At 46.2% G+C, this 16,919-nt stretch overlaps 1 protein-coding gene across 1 annotated transcript in view; it reads left to right on the top strand.

Annotated features, from left to right (window-relative positions):
• The window catches only part of asb14a (ankyrin repeat and SOCS box containing 14a), a 38,300-nt gene that overhangs the window by 787 nt on the left and 20,594 nt on the right, over positions 1–16,919 (top strand). Inside the window, exons 2-5 of the mRNA XM_078542912.1 lie at positions 1,478–1,696; positions 8,659–8,708; positions 9,392–9,523; positions 16,283–16,441. Coding sequence (XP_078399038.1) covers positions 1,569–1,696; positions 8,659–8,708; positions 9,392–9,523; positions 16,283–16,441 — 469 coding nt within the window. The 5' untranslated portion in view covers positions 1,478–1,568. The remainder of the gene's footprint in view (positions 1–1,477; positions 1,697–8,658; positions 8,709–9,391; positions 9,524–16,282; positions 16,442–16,919) is intronic.

Here is a 16,919-nt window from a genome sequence, read left to right as displayed (position 1 = left end):
TGGTTTGTTATCTGACTCTGGAAAGTTAAGTTTGACTGCTGAGAAGAAGGTGTTTTAGCTGCCTTATAAATAGTTTGATTGCAGTCAGGGGTGGTCTGCCTTTGGAATGGCCAGAGAAGGAGGAGTAACAGGGCAACCAGCAGAGAGCAGGGGCTCTGTACAGCTGTGATAAGAGAGGAAAATAAGGACATTACGCAGGACGCCTTACCCACAGTGGATAGTCAGGGAGCATTTATCCTTCACAAAGGGGGCTGCCACTGAGCTCTCTTACAGTCACATATTGAGTCTCACACTGGGTCATGAACAGCATTGCATTTGGCTGTATAAGATTATCTTGGTCCATAACTTTTTATGCCAAGGGTTTCTTTCAAGCTTCAACAGGTAACATCAGTGACATGTCACAATTCGCAGTCCACTGCTGCCTCAGAGAGATCACCAAGGCTCTCTACAACAGGATGAACATCTACATTCGCTCCCAATGAACAAAGTGAAGCAGGGTGAGAGAGCCCTAGGCTTCAGCTGTATGGTAAATTTACCCATGGTGCAAGGTGCCATAGATTGTACCCACTTTACCCAGTGTGTTCCCCATCAAAAGCTTGGCATCTTTAACAATTGGATCAGCTTCCACTCAATGTACAGCTGATTTGTGACCATCATGTAGCTCTGTGCCCAGTATCCTGGCAGCATTCATTGTTCATTCATCCTGTGCCAGTCCTCTATGCCACTTTTACTTCTGCCCGGCAGTCAAATTACCATCGGGCAACAAGGGCTATCCTCTCCAAACATGGCACAAGATTCCTGTTGGTAACCTGGGCACTTTTGCAGGGCTGGCCTACAAGAACCAAGCAACAAGAAATGTACCAAATAAGCAATCAGTATGTTCAAGTAACACATCCACTACCTGGACAGTTCTGGAGAAGCTTTGCTGTACCAGCCTCAGATTTGTGGTCATTTGCTACATTCTCCATAACTTTGCCATCATGAAAGACCAGCCCATACCAACACCTGGGCAACAAGCATTGCACCAAGGTAGAGGAGAATGACTAGGAGAGGCATGAACTACAAATGCCCTAGTTACCAGAGCTCAGAGAGAGTGCTTCACCTAAACCATCTCTCCAAATCCCCAGTACACTGACAGTCCCACATTCCTTATCACCATCCTTACTTCACCATCTGATTGCCTTCCTTCAGTTCAACCTTATGTGTCTTACTCTCACTTCAATAAAAGTATGAACACAAAAACTAAATCCAGAACAATAAATATATTTATCAAACAATTCAATTTCACCTGGGTCTAATCATTAACAGGAAAAATTATGAATCAGAATACAGAAAGTTTACAAATGCTATGCTCTGCTATTAGGTTAACTGAAGGGAGGCATATGTAAAACTATATTAAGAGGGAGAGCAAGATAATAAAACTGAGGGAGGAAAATTGGAGGTAATTGATTTATACTCTATTTTCATATACCGGCAGGACTTTTTCACTACAAAAACATGGTACACTATTTCATTGGAGAGAAAAATAAACAAATCTTTAGATCAGAATCTGACTGAGAACTTCCATCATGAATGAGAGTACAACAAATGAAGAGTGGGCAGATGAAGAAATAATGCAGCATGTATTGGAACAAAGTCTACTAGAAATTGGTATACAGGATCCTTGTTTGCCTTCTGTTGAAGTGGAGGATTTAAGGTACAGTACAGTAATATTCTTACTTCCATCCTATGTCAAGTCACCACACTTCACTTATTGCAGCCTTGTTCTGTTAGAAGTTATTCAGGGATACTGAACCAGTGCTTCCATCATTTTCTGCACAAATAAATGCCTGTAGTTTATTCAGACTATAATTAGCAACAACATTTATGCTTGTGCTATTGTTGTGTCTACAAGCTATAAAAGAAAATACAGTAGTTGCAAACCTGGTTTCTCCCTGTGAATCATGCCAAGCTTTAATAGTAGTGAGTCAAGTTATGTATGTAACATCTGCTCCCGGCAGTGGGGCGAATCATGGCAGGAAATGGCACAAATTTTGGCATGATGGGAAAAGTCAATTTCCTACTGGCAGGAAACTAGTTTAGAATTTTGTTCTCCTGACTTTGATGCAGATTAAAGGTGGGTTGAGTTTCCCACTGATCTATGTCGGGAACCACATTTGTGTTCATTCTTATCTCATGAATGCTCATTTAAAGGCCAACTTGCCGGAATTACGTTTCCTCTCCAAATTAAGTTCCCCACAAGCGGAAAATTAGGACAGTCTGTTTCCCGATTGTATATAAGTGGCATGCACCTGGTGAGCTTCAGTTTATCAACAACTGGCGTAGATGCAGCTTTCGCCTGCCTTTAAGAGCTTTGTTGCGAGATTTTGGATGCTTGTATCAGAAGCTGTGCCAAAACTGAGCACGGGAGGCAATACCAGCAGGAAAAGGCAAGCTGGAGGCAGGACTGGGGCTGGGGGTGGAACACAGGAGGGAAAGGGGAAATTGGAGGCAGGACCGGAGAGGGTGGTGGAACATGGGATGGAACTCAGAGGCAAGGCTGGGAAGGTTGGGGGTGAGGGGTGTTCAAGGAACAGTGTGGAGTAGTGAAAGACTGCCCTGGACAAGAGGTATAAGACTGTCCAAGATTAGTCAGAGACTGTCCTGGGGCTAAGGGCACGCAGTCAGCATCATATTGAACAGATCGTCCTTGGGTTAAGGCCACGCTGTCGGGGGCAATTCAGACAGTTCTTCCTGGGGCTTTGCAGGCCAGGTTAGAGGGCTGTACATGGCATGCATGTCTTGAGCCAGTCTTGAGCAAGGGAAAGCCTCTTTGGGCAGAGACAGCATGGCGTGCAAGGCGTGGTCAGTCACCCAAGGAATTTGGCCATGGGGTTTAGAGGCATGGTACGGTGAAGCAAATGGCACAGTCACGGTCAGGGGAGGCATCTGCATCCTATAAATTGGTAGCTGAAAAGTCATGGTGGGTATTGGGTGGTCTCATGGGGGAAGGGGGTCTCAGAAAGTCAGGGTGCATGTGAACTCAGGAAGGGGAAGGGTCAGATTAACAAAGGGCATGGGGACATCAACATTAAAGGATTCAGCAGGGAGGACAGGAATATCAACATGAACAATGATGGGGTCAAGGGTAACAGGGAGGCTGGATAGTGACAGCAGGAATAGGGATTAGGAGGCGGTGAATATGGAGGAGGATGGGAGGAACTCGGTGGATGATAGCAGGAGGTCGGAAGCTGATCCCACTCTCAAAAGTCAACAGCACCACTTTTGCATTCATCTAAGAATGATGCAGTTTGAAAAACAAGCTGGAAGAAAATTGGTCAGGGAGGGGTCTCAGTGTGTGGGAGGAGTTCAGCACAGCAAATCTTGGCCAGTTGAAGGGGCACCCTATAACTCTTACTCAAACCATGGAGTGCATGACTGAACTGAATGCTGGATTCGAGGGTCACGTGCGCAATGAATGAGATTGGCTTCTTTACTGAAAATATGCGTTCAGGCAACAATCCATTACGTTTGGGAGCTGCGGTGCATATGGTCTGAACGGCATCTGATCCTTACAGAGACATATCAGAATGGATGGAGGATCCAAGAATCAATGCACATGTCTGCTGCGCAGAGGCAGCATGGGCCCTACAAGCCTCCATCTTCCCACTGTATTGGTCACGGCATTCAAGGCACCATGCTTGCAGTCAGGACACAAGTACAAGGACTAGGTATCCATAGTTATTGTAAAGGCCACTGGAGGACAACCAACACAAGGCTGACTGTGCCTCCTAGGACTTGGGTCTTTTGACCCGAATGAAGACCTTCATTGTGAAGGCGCAGTGATGTGTGAGTAGAAAGCTCAGCCATCTGTCATCCTCCAGGATGATATCATCCTGGAAAGGATGGCCTTGGTATGCAATGTGCAGACTAAGGGAAAGTCTAGGGTTGGAGAATGCATAGCTGCCTTGTATATGGAGGGAGACAAATCAACAGGAATGAACATTGATTGCTTAATTGTATCCGTTCACAGAAACAGGGAAGAGTTGAGATTGCAGGCTGCAGGCAATACTGCCTTCTTGATAGGTTTGATGCAAATGAGGAAAAGAAGGGCCTGTTGCCAATTGTCACAGCTCGGAAGACCGTCGCCCTGAGGAACAACAGGCAGTGGGGATACAGGAATACCAGATGCTGACAAAGAGGGTCTAAATCCACAAAGATGTTTGGCGTGACCAACGGTCTACAGAAGATGCAGCTCATACATGGAGATGAGCGAAAGACAGTGCCAAAGCTGCCTTTGCGTGTCTAGGGGTGTGGTAGCTCATATTTGCCACATTCTCCATGGGAAACTCACGCCTCATGGGTTTGGAGGGTATTAAATGCCAATTGCTCTTTAGGTTACCGCTGCACTCAACATTTTTGCCAGCGGATCCTTCCAGGGTTCCATTGGGGACCTTAGCTGAATCTCACAATTGGCGACACATAAATGCATAAGGGAGGTGAAGGTGACCGATGCCCCTTTCAGTAAAGCTCACCATTACGTGCAGTTCCTTGTGGATGAAGTAAGCCAGGCTGTCAGGGCTGTGGGATTCGCTGCAATGCCAGGCTTTCCATGAGTGCAGGGCACCATCGACTGTACACATGTGACTTTGAGAGCTCCCTGGCAGCAGCCTGGCCAGCTAATCTGTGATCACAGAAAGCAGATCATGTATGTTTGTGCTCGGTACCCAGGCAGCCCTCACAACTCGTACATATTGAGTCACTCACTGGTGCCACAGACCTTTGAGGGCCCTTGGCACTTAGAGGGTTGGATCCTTGGTTCATCATCAACAGACTGCATCTGAAGAGATATACAAAGCTGCAAATTCAGCCACAAGATCTTTAATAGAGTAGACCAATGGCCTCTTAAGGATTTGTTTCAGATGTTTGAGCCGATCAGGCGGGGCTTTCCAATGCTCACCACAGGTGTCCCGCATCATCATTGTTTGCTGCACCCTGCACAACCTGGCAGCAGGAGAGTGGCGTCTTCTGCGGCCCCTTCCGCTTTGGACCACCTCTTGGCCCTGCACCCCTTGTCCCTGCGCCTGTCCTCCAAAGATATGGAGGAGCTACCTGTCTCCTTAGATGAGGAGGACGTTGAAGGGGATGAGTTTGAGGAGGGCAAGGATTCAGAAGAGCCACATGAGAATGCCATTGCACAGGCATGATGCAGAAGACTTGTAGCTGTGAGGTGACAACCTCATAGCTACAAGATTCCAGGAGGAATAAGGTGAAGACAAGTTGTTACGAGTGCAGTTCTCTTCATGCTTCAATGCAGGGGAGACAAGACCTTCATTGTCATCTTCAACATCTCACGAAAGGATACCAATCTCACAATGATGACAGAGAAAGCATAAGTCACCCTCAACCCTAATGATGGGGTCACCTTTAGAAGGTGCAGTAGCCTAAGGAGCATGTGGCTGCTGTGTAATGGGATAAGCACTCCACTCGTGCAAATCCTTAAACAGCTACACATAGTACAGTCCTTTCAAATATGGAGTAAACAAGTCAGTGGCCATGGCCATGGCATCCTTCAAGAGGCAGAAACATTACTGCACACATAGATGCACTCAAGCCAGTGTGACAGCTGCTTAGCATGGCGACTCTTAAGAGGAAAAACATTTGTTAATGGTTAGTGCTTGGCCATCTGAAGATGGAGCTTCAACTGGACAGCATCATCTCCCCAAACACCAGCTCAGAGGCCACATCTTGATACTGAGCCTAAAAAAGCCATCAGACATCAGGATGCAGTGATCTGTCACACGGCAACATGGATGCAAAGCTGCGCCTAATGTTAGCACCTTACGCACAGAGTGGTTCAGAGGACCATCCTGTGATTATTGACAAACACTCATTATCCTGCATTCATCAGAAGCCTGCCATGTTTACATCCTGCATTGCTTTGGCATCTGGGAGAGACATGGCCCAGTCAGTTTTGAAACAACATTCAGTGATACCTTATTCCCTTCGTAGATCTGATGAGCACTCAGGAGATGTGCCAAAGCATCGCTTTCATACCATTAAGTCCTCAACATTGTCCATTTCACAAAGGTCAATCCTTGCTATGAACCCTAAGTCACTGATTTCACAATCCTGTGGCGAATTTCATATCAATTAGCGTTCTGTGACTTTAAAGAGGGATTTTGTCAAACAGCCACTCAGGAGAAAAGTAACATCCTCACTGGTAATTGGACAGCTTCATCAGGAAGAGCACATACCTCTGACATCACACATTTCATCCCCATCTAGCAGACATTTCAAATATCACCGAATGGAATCGACTTCCATTGCTCAGCGTCATGCATGGGGAGAGTAGGAACCAATAAAGGAATAACATTCAGCATTAAAAGCAGAGATGAAATCATGCTGCAGGGTGGCATGAAAGGCTATTGTGCTTGACAATGAATAATACTTCTACCAAAACCTCACAGTCATAAAATGTAGGCCATTGCAAAGTACACTTGGGTGCGTGTATCTCTGCTGATGGAGGGTCCAGGTGAACACAGTGATGGATCTTCAGCATCTTCATCTGAGATGGTCTGGGGGCTGGAGCTGAGGTGCTTGCTGGAACTCCTCCTCTGCCTTTTCTTGCTGGTAGCTGGAGTAGAGAGAAGAAATAATTAATGATTGACTAGACAGGCACCTACACCATAGGTCACTCAGTCATTGTCCGCATGTTGTCGATGTATGCTGCATGGAGCCTCACAGACTTGCTGGAGAAGTCTGATCTTGCCTTCCACACAGGAATGTTCTCTATCCATCCTGTGAGCTCTGCCGTCTACTCCTCATGGGAGGAGAGTATCCTCAGCTCCAGGGTCCCCCACTGCGGCCTTCAATCTCTCCCGCCAATAATGGGCGAGCAGGTCCTGGATGAAGACAGATGGATTGACTGTGAGCACTGTGAAAGAGTAGTTCATAAGCATGCATGCCTGCTGTGTGAGCTGAGCTCTCCCCAGTAAGATATGAAGACACCCTTTGTGCAGGATCTTACGTGAGATGGTGATCTTAAAGTAGCTGGCAGATATTCAGTGCTGATGTCCCATCTGATAGTATGTGACATTCCTGTGGACACTAACCCTCAGACTGCCTGATGCCCTTATGAGAGTGTGCATTTGGAGCGCGGAGAACGTTCACTTAGCCTGGCGGAGCGCATCAGATCATTCATTCTTTTCCTGCACTGCAGGGTAGTCTGTTTTTTGCATGCCACAGGTGCTGACTTCCCTAGCGACCACCTCCAAAGCCAGGGTGGTCAGGTGGGTGGACCTCTGGCTCCTATCCCTTGGAAAGCAGACCTCCCATCTTTCCTGGATGGCATAGAGGAGAATATCCAGGAAGGTGTTGCTGAATTGTGGAGCTGAGGGTTCAGATCTTTTAGGTGCCATGGGTTATCTGTCCTACACAACACCTGGCTTGCAGTGAGTGAACTTGTGTGTGTGAGTGCCGTTTAAATATGGCACCAGGACTTTCAACCTCACGAGGTAATGGTGGGGCGGACAAATCACTGCCTGCCCTGCCACGAGATTCGACAAGTTCCTTGCTGGTACATAATTAATGATCTGAAAAGTGGAAGATCGGGCGTGAAAATCCGCCCCACCGCCCAGCGGGAATCACACCAAATTTCCCATCCTCCACCGTACTTAGTCTCCAAATTGGAAAATTCCACCCATTATCTTTCAGATTCGAATGCTAAAAATGTTACCTAGATTACTCATGTTCCAGACTTCTAAACTTAATTTTTTAAGCAGCAGCCCTGTCTTCCAATTGAACTACTGGCCTTACCAAAGAATCAGTGGCTCCTTCAGACACTTACCATCACAGAATCCACACCCTGCATTTGATCACCAGCAATGAAACCATTACTAATTTAGAACTTAGAAAAGGCAATTACTTTTCAGCCTATTTTTCCTCCTGTTCTGAGGCATTAAATCTTGTTGGGTTGTAGCTGCACATGTACTGCCCATTCCCCAACACCTCATCCACATGGCTAACTTCCATGTATTTTTGGCGTTGTGTCCATTATGCAAGGCATGACAGCTGAGCCCAATTCTGTCCTCACCTGGTGACCACACAAAACCACTTTCTAGCAGAGGTCACCAGATAGCGATCAAGAATATAAACCTGATTGAATGATTTTCTCCCTACGTAGACCAAGATATTAAGAATGATTGTATTGCCCGAACAGCATCTCGGGCCAAGACTAGCTGAACCAGCACAGACCAGGAATTGAACCTGTTCATGGCCCATAGGGCTCAGGAGCACACTGTAAGGTGTATTTACTCACTGAAGGAGCTCTGGCACATTGTTTTACACGTTAGCCTTAAAAGACTTAAAGAAATTGTATTGGAGCCTCAGAGAATCTAATGTCCAGCCAAGCAACCCTGTTAACATTGCATATGTCTGGGTGTTTTATCTATATTTATCTATATTTAAAATTATTTCAAATTATATCATTTAGAAATGATTAAGAAAAAAAAATAATTGTTTAGCTCAATGCTTCAGCAGCATTGGGATTTGAACACCTTAACCACATTGGTATAAAGTAAGTAACTTAACCTATGCATTCCCAAGTGTGGAGCAATTGTAAACTCTGAACATATTTGTAAATGTGCAGTTCGTATGTAACCTTGCTTTTGTGTTCAGGTTCTTACCAAGTACAGAGAACAGGAAGATTGTCGAAGCAATACGAACAGGTGAACTAATATACAACTACAAATGGTTTGCTATTAATCAGAATTTTTAATCTATGCATCTAAAAATAGAAATCTGAGTAAACATTTAACTGATAGCAGTATCTCATTTTGTTGGCTTTAGTTGGCTGGCCTTTTTACTGTGTCTTATTTACTTTTGAGTTTGGAGTCTCTTGAATGCAGCAAACCCACCCAAGAAATATTCAAATTTTCATAATGCAAAAATAGTAAATATAAGAATCAATCACGCTAGGTGCCATACATTATCCTGTAGTTAACAACGGCTTGTGAATTTTGGTTTGCTTTCTAGTACTTAAAGTTTTCTTCCTGGAATTGTTAGGTGAATTGGCCAAAGGGGAGGGGAAGGTGAAAGGGAACTTACATTAAATCTATTTCCATTGAACTAATGAGAATGCAAGTACTCATTCAAATATCAATCGCCACAGGGAAGTTCCTGCCACTTGCAGTTCTAGTATTTGTCTCATAACATACACCTGATTACTCCAGTCATAGTATGACATCCCTCTTGTGCCAGGACAAAATACGATCTTCATTTCATGCACTGAGATTGTGCGTGTTCTGCAAAGTTGAATGTGTGTGCTTGATAGGTTGTCTGAATTCTTGAAATTATTTTCTGGTTATCAGCATCCCATAAATGACATGACTGAAGAATGTATAATTTCTAGGTCAGGAAGCAGATGTGCGCCAGCTGTCCATTCATTGCTTTGCGTTTAATGAAGCTGATGACAGAGGCTGGCTTCCTCTACATGAAGCGGCAGTACAATTAAATCACGCAATTCTTGGAGCCACTTTTGAAGGTGACCGTGTTAATTTTAGTGTTTGTTCATCTGAAATCAACCGTGAAAACATTTATCTTGATTTGTAACTCTTTCAAGTTATCAACAGTCACAGATTGTAACTGTTCTTGGTTTCTGGGAGTGGGACATGAACCCACAACCTTCTGATTCAAAGGCAAGGGTGCTATGAACTGAGCCACAGCTCCACCTCTCAACTCTTGCTACTTCCAATAGCAATAGGAAGGCCAACCATATCAACTCATGATGGACAAGGGCTGCTATTGATATATATTAATGATAATTGACAACCAATTTGATGGAGTCTATAGCTTAACTCAATCCAGCATCTACCCAATGCTTATGCATCTTTCAATAGGGGAAGCCTTGTTGGTTTTTGCACCTTCTGAGTAAGAAGACTTGCATGACTTGCTTTCTTCATGCAAACTCACCAATCACACACACAGGACTGGTGAACAATAAAATAGGTTATTTTATTTGAAGACTAGTATACAAGTTACAGGAGAGCTCAACAAACAGGTCTACTCCAGGGATTCAATGCACACACGTACGAGTGCATGCACCCTGCTGGTCATCCTGGTACTGTGATGACACGTGTACAATATTTGCACATCCTCTTAAAGCAGTTTCACAACAGAGACCAGTTGTAATATTGTAATTGTTGTCTTGGCTGTAATCCACAAACTCAACAGAGACAAAGAATCAAAATTGGACATTCAGAGATTAGTATGACACTATGTGATACGTTTGTACCCACAAAGTTAGTGGGGAGAATCCACCTTTGAGTGCTCAGCCATTAAATTAAATGTAGAATATGCCCAGTTGTTAACCTAATATGTTGAATTGTTCAGTTAGTTTCACTTTAACTGTCAGCAATTACTAAAAAGCTATTAATGTTGTATTCGATTCCTTTTAGCAACTGGATTAGGGTTTCCGTTAAGTGGTTTCATTTCATAGAAAGACAGAGGATAAAGAAGGTACCTTATAAAAAAAACAAAATACTTCAGATGCTGGAAATCTGAAAAAAAACAAGCTGCTGGAAATTACTCAGTCCGACTGGCAGCATCTATAGAGAAAGGTTAACGGGCAGAATTTTCCTGTTGGCGTGCAGGGGCGGGCACCACATGCCAACACGTAAAATGACGAGTGGTGACGTCAGGCAAGCATCCTGATGTCACCACGCACCATCGCGATATTTCATTGGGCGGACGCGCAATGATCTCCAATGCGCGCCTGCCATTAATTAACGGGGCCACTTAAGGTCCTTGAGGTGCCAATTGACGGCGATTTTTCGGCGCCCGTGTGATCTTCGGGTCATCGTACGGGCGCAACAGGCAGGCGGGTAGGACACATTTGTATAAACCTCATCCACGGGCAGGATAAGAGGGCTCAGTGGGGTTGCGAGAGTGCTCTGTCAAATATTAATTTTTCAAAGTAACTGATACTTGCCTGTGTGAGCAGAAATACTTCAAAATGCATACCAGCTGCTTAGTCTGGACTCACAACCTTCAGGTCAGCACTCTGAAATGAGAAACCTTTTTTGGGCCTGCAGGTTTCAGGAAACCTTCCTTTAGTCTGGGAATGGGAGTTGAACTCTACACTGGAGGCACCACCTCTGAGGAGGAAGGGAGGGCTAGAAGGGGAGGAGGCCAGGAGTGCACATGCAACTTCCAGGGGAGCCACCTTTGGGAGGACAAGCTCAGGCACAAGGGGTGCAGGGCCAAGGGGTATTCCAAGGTGGAAGGGGCCACAGAAGACGCCATTATCCTGCAGCCAGGGTGTACAGGCGGCGAAGCAGCTACCTCAATATGTCTGAGATGCAGTGCCGAAGGAGGCTCCATCTCTCAAGGGAGACAGTCAACTATATCTGTCAGAGGATTGGGCCTGAGATCTCCACAAACTGTGTGGGTGGACACCCCATGCCAGCGGCTCTGAAGGTCACAGCTGCCCTCAACTTCTATGCCTCTGGCTCCTTCCAGGGGTCGGTGGGTGATCTTTGCGGTATGTCCCAATCAGCTGTCCACACTTGTGTCAAGCAGGTTACAGACGCTCTGTTCAGGCGTGCATTGACGTTCATCCACTACCGTTGGGACCAGGCAAGCCAGATACAGCAAGCCAGAGGCTTCGTGGCCATTGCTGGCTTCCACCTCGTCCAGGGGGATGGATGGCTGCTGAGTGACAAGGGCTATCCTCTCAGAAGGTGGCTCATGACTCCTCTCCGCCATCCAAGAAGCTGAGCAGCGGTACAATAGGAGCCATGCCCCCACAAGGGCTGTGGTGGAGAGAACCACTGGTCTTCTCAAAATGCGTTTCCGATGTCTGGACCATTCGGGGGCGCACTCCAGTACCCCCCAGATCATGTGTGGGTGATAGTGGTTGCATGCTGCGCTCTCCACAATCTTGCACTGGAAAGGGGGGACGCTGAGGATGAAGAAGATGTAGACGCAGTGGCTGCGGCTGCACACGACGAGTCCAGCAGTAAGTCCGAGGATGAATACACACAGGGAAACGCTGAGGGGGTAGACACTGACCCGGGCATTCTCCAGGGAGGGAGGGACACCCGGGAGGCTTTAATCAGCTAGCACACCACAGATGGACCTCCAGGACAAGCCTGGGCTGCAGACTCTATACTCGATACCTGAGTGCAAAATCTGCCTTGGTAGGAACATTAACTAACAATAAAGCAGAATGTCCCACAAATCACAAATCACTCATAACATTATTGGTATCCATCCACCTGCAGAAGAAAAGAGGCACCCTTAGCCATGGTGACATGTCTGAATTTAAGAAAACAAAATGACAAAGGTGTTCAACATCACACCAAATCATAAAGACCTCATTGTGGGCCAACACAAAAGCACCAGTGAAAAACCTGTGGTGTACCTAAGGTGCCTTATGTTTACGCTTATGGGTGCTACGTCTTGGTGCAGCCCCCCTCGCTGGGAGTGGCTTGTGAGACAGCCTGCTGACTCTGCTGTCCTGTTGGCCTCGATGACCTTGGCAGCCGTCTTCTGGCCCATGGAGCCTGTGCCGGCCCCGCCTGGGAGGGAGCTGCCAGTTCCGCAGTTGGCATCTCCCCGGTCGTTGTAGTATCATCGGATGCAACGGTCACTGGCAGAGGGGCGGAGGAGCTGCCACCCTCATCCAGAGCGCCCTGAGAGGAGCCTGCAGGCATGACAGGCAGCCGCTGCGCCGATGTGAGGTCGCTTCGGACCTCCCTGCTCACTGTGGATGGATGGGCACCGAGCTGGGAAACTTGGTGCCCAGACCATCTCCCACACTGGCACTGACCAGCTGAGGTCAATGCCGATGTGAGGGCTTGCTGGTCTGAGCGCATCCCCAGGAAGCCCTGATGGGTTTCCTGGAGGAGCCTCTCCACGAGAGTCGCCACTCTCTCTACGGAGGACACATGGCACTCGGACATGTGGCTCATTGCTTCGGCGATGGTCCACGTAGACTCCTCCACCACGGACACCAAGCCAAGCATAGCCTCATGTATCTCCACCAGATGCTCCCGCACACCTGGCTGCATTTCCTGCATTTGCTGCCTCGCAGACGACTCCAGAGGCACATCATCAGGCACCAACTGAGCATGTGCCTAGTCCCCTGCAGTCTTCCAACTGCTGGCGCTATGGGCACCTCTGTTTCTGCCAGCTCCTCCAGCTGTGCCCCAGGACACTAGCCAATGTTCTAATTCCCACCGAGGTGCTAATATCTGCGCTGGTGCCTGCCTCGCAGAAATGGTGTGACGCTGGTGAGTCCATGGCTTCAGGGCTCTCAGGTGTGAGAGGGGGCCTCTGCTGCTCCTCCTCCCGGCCCTGCTCCGCTGATGCTGAAAGGAAGAACAAGGACTTTTTACCAGTTAACGTGGAGGCAATGTCAATGTACATCCCTTGGTTGGGGGGTGGGGGGGCGCCAGGGGGAAAGCCTACCTGCTGGGTTAAGTGACCAATGCCAACATTGGTACTCACCCTTCCTGAGTGCAAGAGGTCATTGAAGCGCTTACGGCACTGGATCTATGTGTGTTGCACCACGTTGTGGGAGTTCACTATCTCCGCCACCTCCTCCCAGGCACCTTTGTTGGGGGGGGCATCCTCCTCCCATCCTGGGGTACGAGGACCTCCCACCGTGCTGCCACCTCCTCGAGGAGGGCAGAAAGGCAGTCGTCAGAAAAACGAGGGGCACAGTGCCCCCCTGCCCTACCCTCCTGCCTGGCCTGCTCACCAGCAGCGCTCTGGGGAGACCTTCCACTGGCCATGATTTGCAGCCTTTGAAAGGGTCACCATTGGACCTGATGGTCAATGCAATCCCGCTGCCGCCCGCCCACTCCCGCTGCCCTTGGGAGCCGCAAATCACGCTGGGCGGGCTTTAATTGGCCCGCCCGCATAAAATGGCGGCACAGATCATGGGCGGCAATCAGGTCCGCGCCCACCTGCGCCCGCTCCGCCTGCCCACCAGCCAGAAAATTCTGCCCAATGTTTCAGATCAATGACCTCTTATCAGAACTGGAAAGAGCTAGCTATGCAACAGATTTCCAGCAAGTAGAGAGGCAGGAAGGTGTATAGAGGAGAAAGAACAAAAGGGAAGGTTTATGACAGGGTGGATTGACAAAAGGGTGATGGTGCAAGGCAAAAGGGATGGTAATGGGTCAATTAAAGAAATAAAATATTGTTCTAGGATGAGGTGTAAATGGAAGCAGCAGAATCATTACCAATAGCTGCTGTCTGAAAAAATGGGAGTGGTGGTTATGACCTGAAATTGGTGAACTCAGTCCTGAGTCTGGAAGGCCATCAAGCGTGGCAAAGATTAGTGGTAAGCCAGAGGATTGGGAAGGTTTTAAAAACTAACAAAAGATGACCAAAAAATAATAAAGAGGGAGAAAATAAACTTTGAGGGTAAACTAGCAAGTAATATAAAAACAGTTAAGGCTTCTTTAAATATTTAAAAGGGAAGAGAGAGACCAAAGTGAACATAGCCCCCTTACAGAATGAGGGTAGGGAAATAATAATGGGGAACCAGGAAATGGCAGAGTAGTTGAATAAATATTTTGCTTCAGTCTTCACGGCAGAAGACACTAATAGCATTCCAATACTAAATAATCAAGGGGCAAAAGAGAGGAAGGAAATAAATACAATAACTATTATTAGAAAAAAAGTACTGGGAAACTAATGGGGCTAAAGGCCGCTAAGCCCCCTGGACCTGATGGGCTGCATCCTAGAACATTAAAGGAAGTGGCTACAGAGATAGTGGATGCACTGGTAGTAATCTTCCAGGACTCCTTAGATTCTGCAAAAGTCCCAGAGGATTGGAAAACAGCCAACGTAACACCCTTATTCAAAAAGGGATGGAGACAAAAAACAGGCAACTATAGGCCAGTTAGCTTAACATCTGTCATTGGGAAAATGTTAGAGTCTATTACAAAGGATGTAATAGCAGAGCACTCTCAGAGGGTAGTTAGTAGTTGATTTGAATTGCCAAATTTAGGTTTTTATTTCCAACTAAGGTTTCATTTCATTACAGCTTCTCATCCTAGTACGTGGGAGCAGAAGACCCTGAAGGGTAAAACCCCTCTCTTTTTGGCGGTTGAGTTGAATCTTATAGAAGAATTACATAATCTAATCAAGCAGAGTCAGCATGGCTTCATGAAGGGGAAATCATGCCTGACAAATGTATTAGAATTCTTTGAGGAGGTAGCAAGCAGGATGGATGAAGGGGAACCAGCAGATGTAATATATTTGGATTTCCAAAAGGTGTTCGATAAGGTACCGCACGTAAGGCTACTTAAGATAAGAGCCCATGGTGTTGGGAGTAGTATATGAGCATGGATAGAGGATTGGCTAACTAATTGAAGACAGAATTGGGATAAGGGGGACATTTTCAGGATGGCAACCTGTAACTAGTGGAGTGCCACAGGGATCAGTGCTGGGGCCTCAATTATTTACAATATATATTAATGACTTAGATGAGGGACGTGAATGTACTATCACCAAATTTTCAGATGATACAAAAATAGGTGAGAAGGCAAGTGGTGAGGATGACACAAGGAGTCTACAGAGGAATATAGACAAGGTTAAGTGAGTGGGCAAAAAAGTGGCAGATGGAACATAATATGGGAAAATGTGAGGTTATGCACTTTGGCAGGAAGAATAGAGGAGCTGAATATTATTTAAATGGAGAGAGACTGCAGAAAGCTGCAGTACGGAGGGATTTGGGAGTCCTTGTGCATGAATCCCAAAAAGCTAACATACAAGTTGAATAGGTACTAGGGAAGGAAAATGGAGTGTTGGCCTTTATTTCAAAGGGAATGGAGTATAAAAATAGGGGAGTCTTGCTAAAACTATGCAAGGCACTAGTTAGACCACATCTAGAATACTGTGAATAGTTTTGGTCCCCTTATCTAAGGAAAGATATACTGGCATTGGAGGCAGTCCAGAGAAGGTTCACTAGGTTGATCCCGGGTATGGAGGGATTTTCTTATGAGGAGAGGTTGAGTAGGTTGAGCCTGTACTCATTGGAGTTTGGAAGAATGAGAGGCAACCTTATTGAAATATATAAGATTCTTAGGGGGCTTGACAGGGTAGATGGTGAGAGGTTGTTTCCCCCTGTAGGAGAGTCTAGGACCAGAAGGCATAATCTCAGAGTAAGGGATCACACATTCAAAACAGATGAGGAGGAATTTCTTCTCTCAGAGGGTAGTTAGCAGTTGATTTGAATTGCCAAATTTAGGTTTTTATTTCTAACTAAGGTTTCATTTCATTACAGCTTCTCATCCTAGTACGTGGGAGCGGAAGACCCTGAAGGGTGAAACCCCCCTCTTTTTGGCGGTTGAGTTGAATCTTATAGATAATGTGCAGCATTTACTTGTGAAGGGCTGCGAACCCAATGCCAAGGATGAAGAGGGCAATTCTCTTTTAATAGCCGGTGAATCTCTGTTTAAATCTGTGCTACTTGGCTTTATCAAAGAAAAGGGTTGAAATCTACATCCATTTAATTACTTTACATGCTACCTACTTATTGCTATTGACTGATTTAATGTTGGTATCATTAGAATTAAATATCCATTGCTCCTCTGGGTTTTCATATTTTTCTACTCCTAAGTTATTCTAGAATAGTATAGCAAAAAAGGAGATCAACCATTCCACAGAGTCTGCGCCTTCATTTTCTTCAGTTTTAGTCTTCCTTTTTGTTTTTTTTTTCATATTTTGAACCCATCTTTCCAATGACATAGACACCAAGGCTCAGCTGCTTGATCAAAGGGATGTAAAAGATCCTATGACAGTATTTTAAAGAAAGGAGGGAGCTGCATCAGTCCTGGTGCCCCTGGAAACAGATCGTATAAAGGATCTAACACTTGATAAATCAGACAGGAGATTTACGGTTACCATGAGATGTTTTCTAA

This window comes from Cetorhinus maximus, chromosome 6 (genome assembly GCF_964194155.1).
Source record: "Cetorhinus maximus chromosome 6, sCetMax3.hap1.1, whole genome shotgun sequence".
NCBI classification, from domain to species: domain Eukaryota; kingdom Metazoa; phylum Chordata; class Chondrichthyes; order Lamniformes; family Cetorhinidae; genus Cetorhinus; species Cetorhinus maximus.
This window is presented reverse-complemented; position numbering and strand designations above follow the sequence as displayed.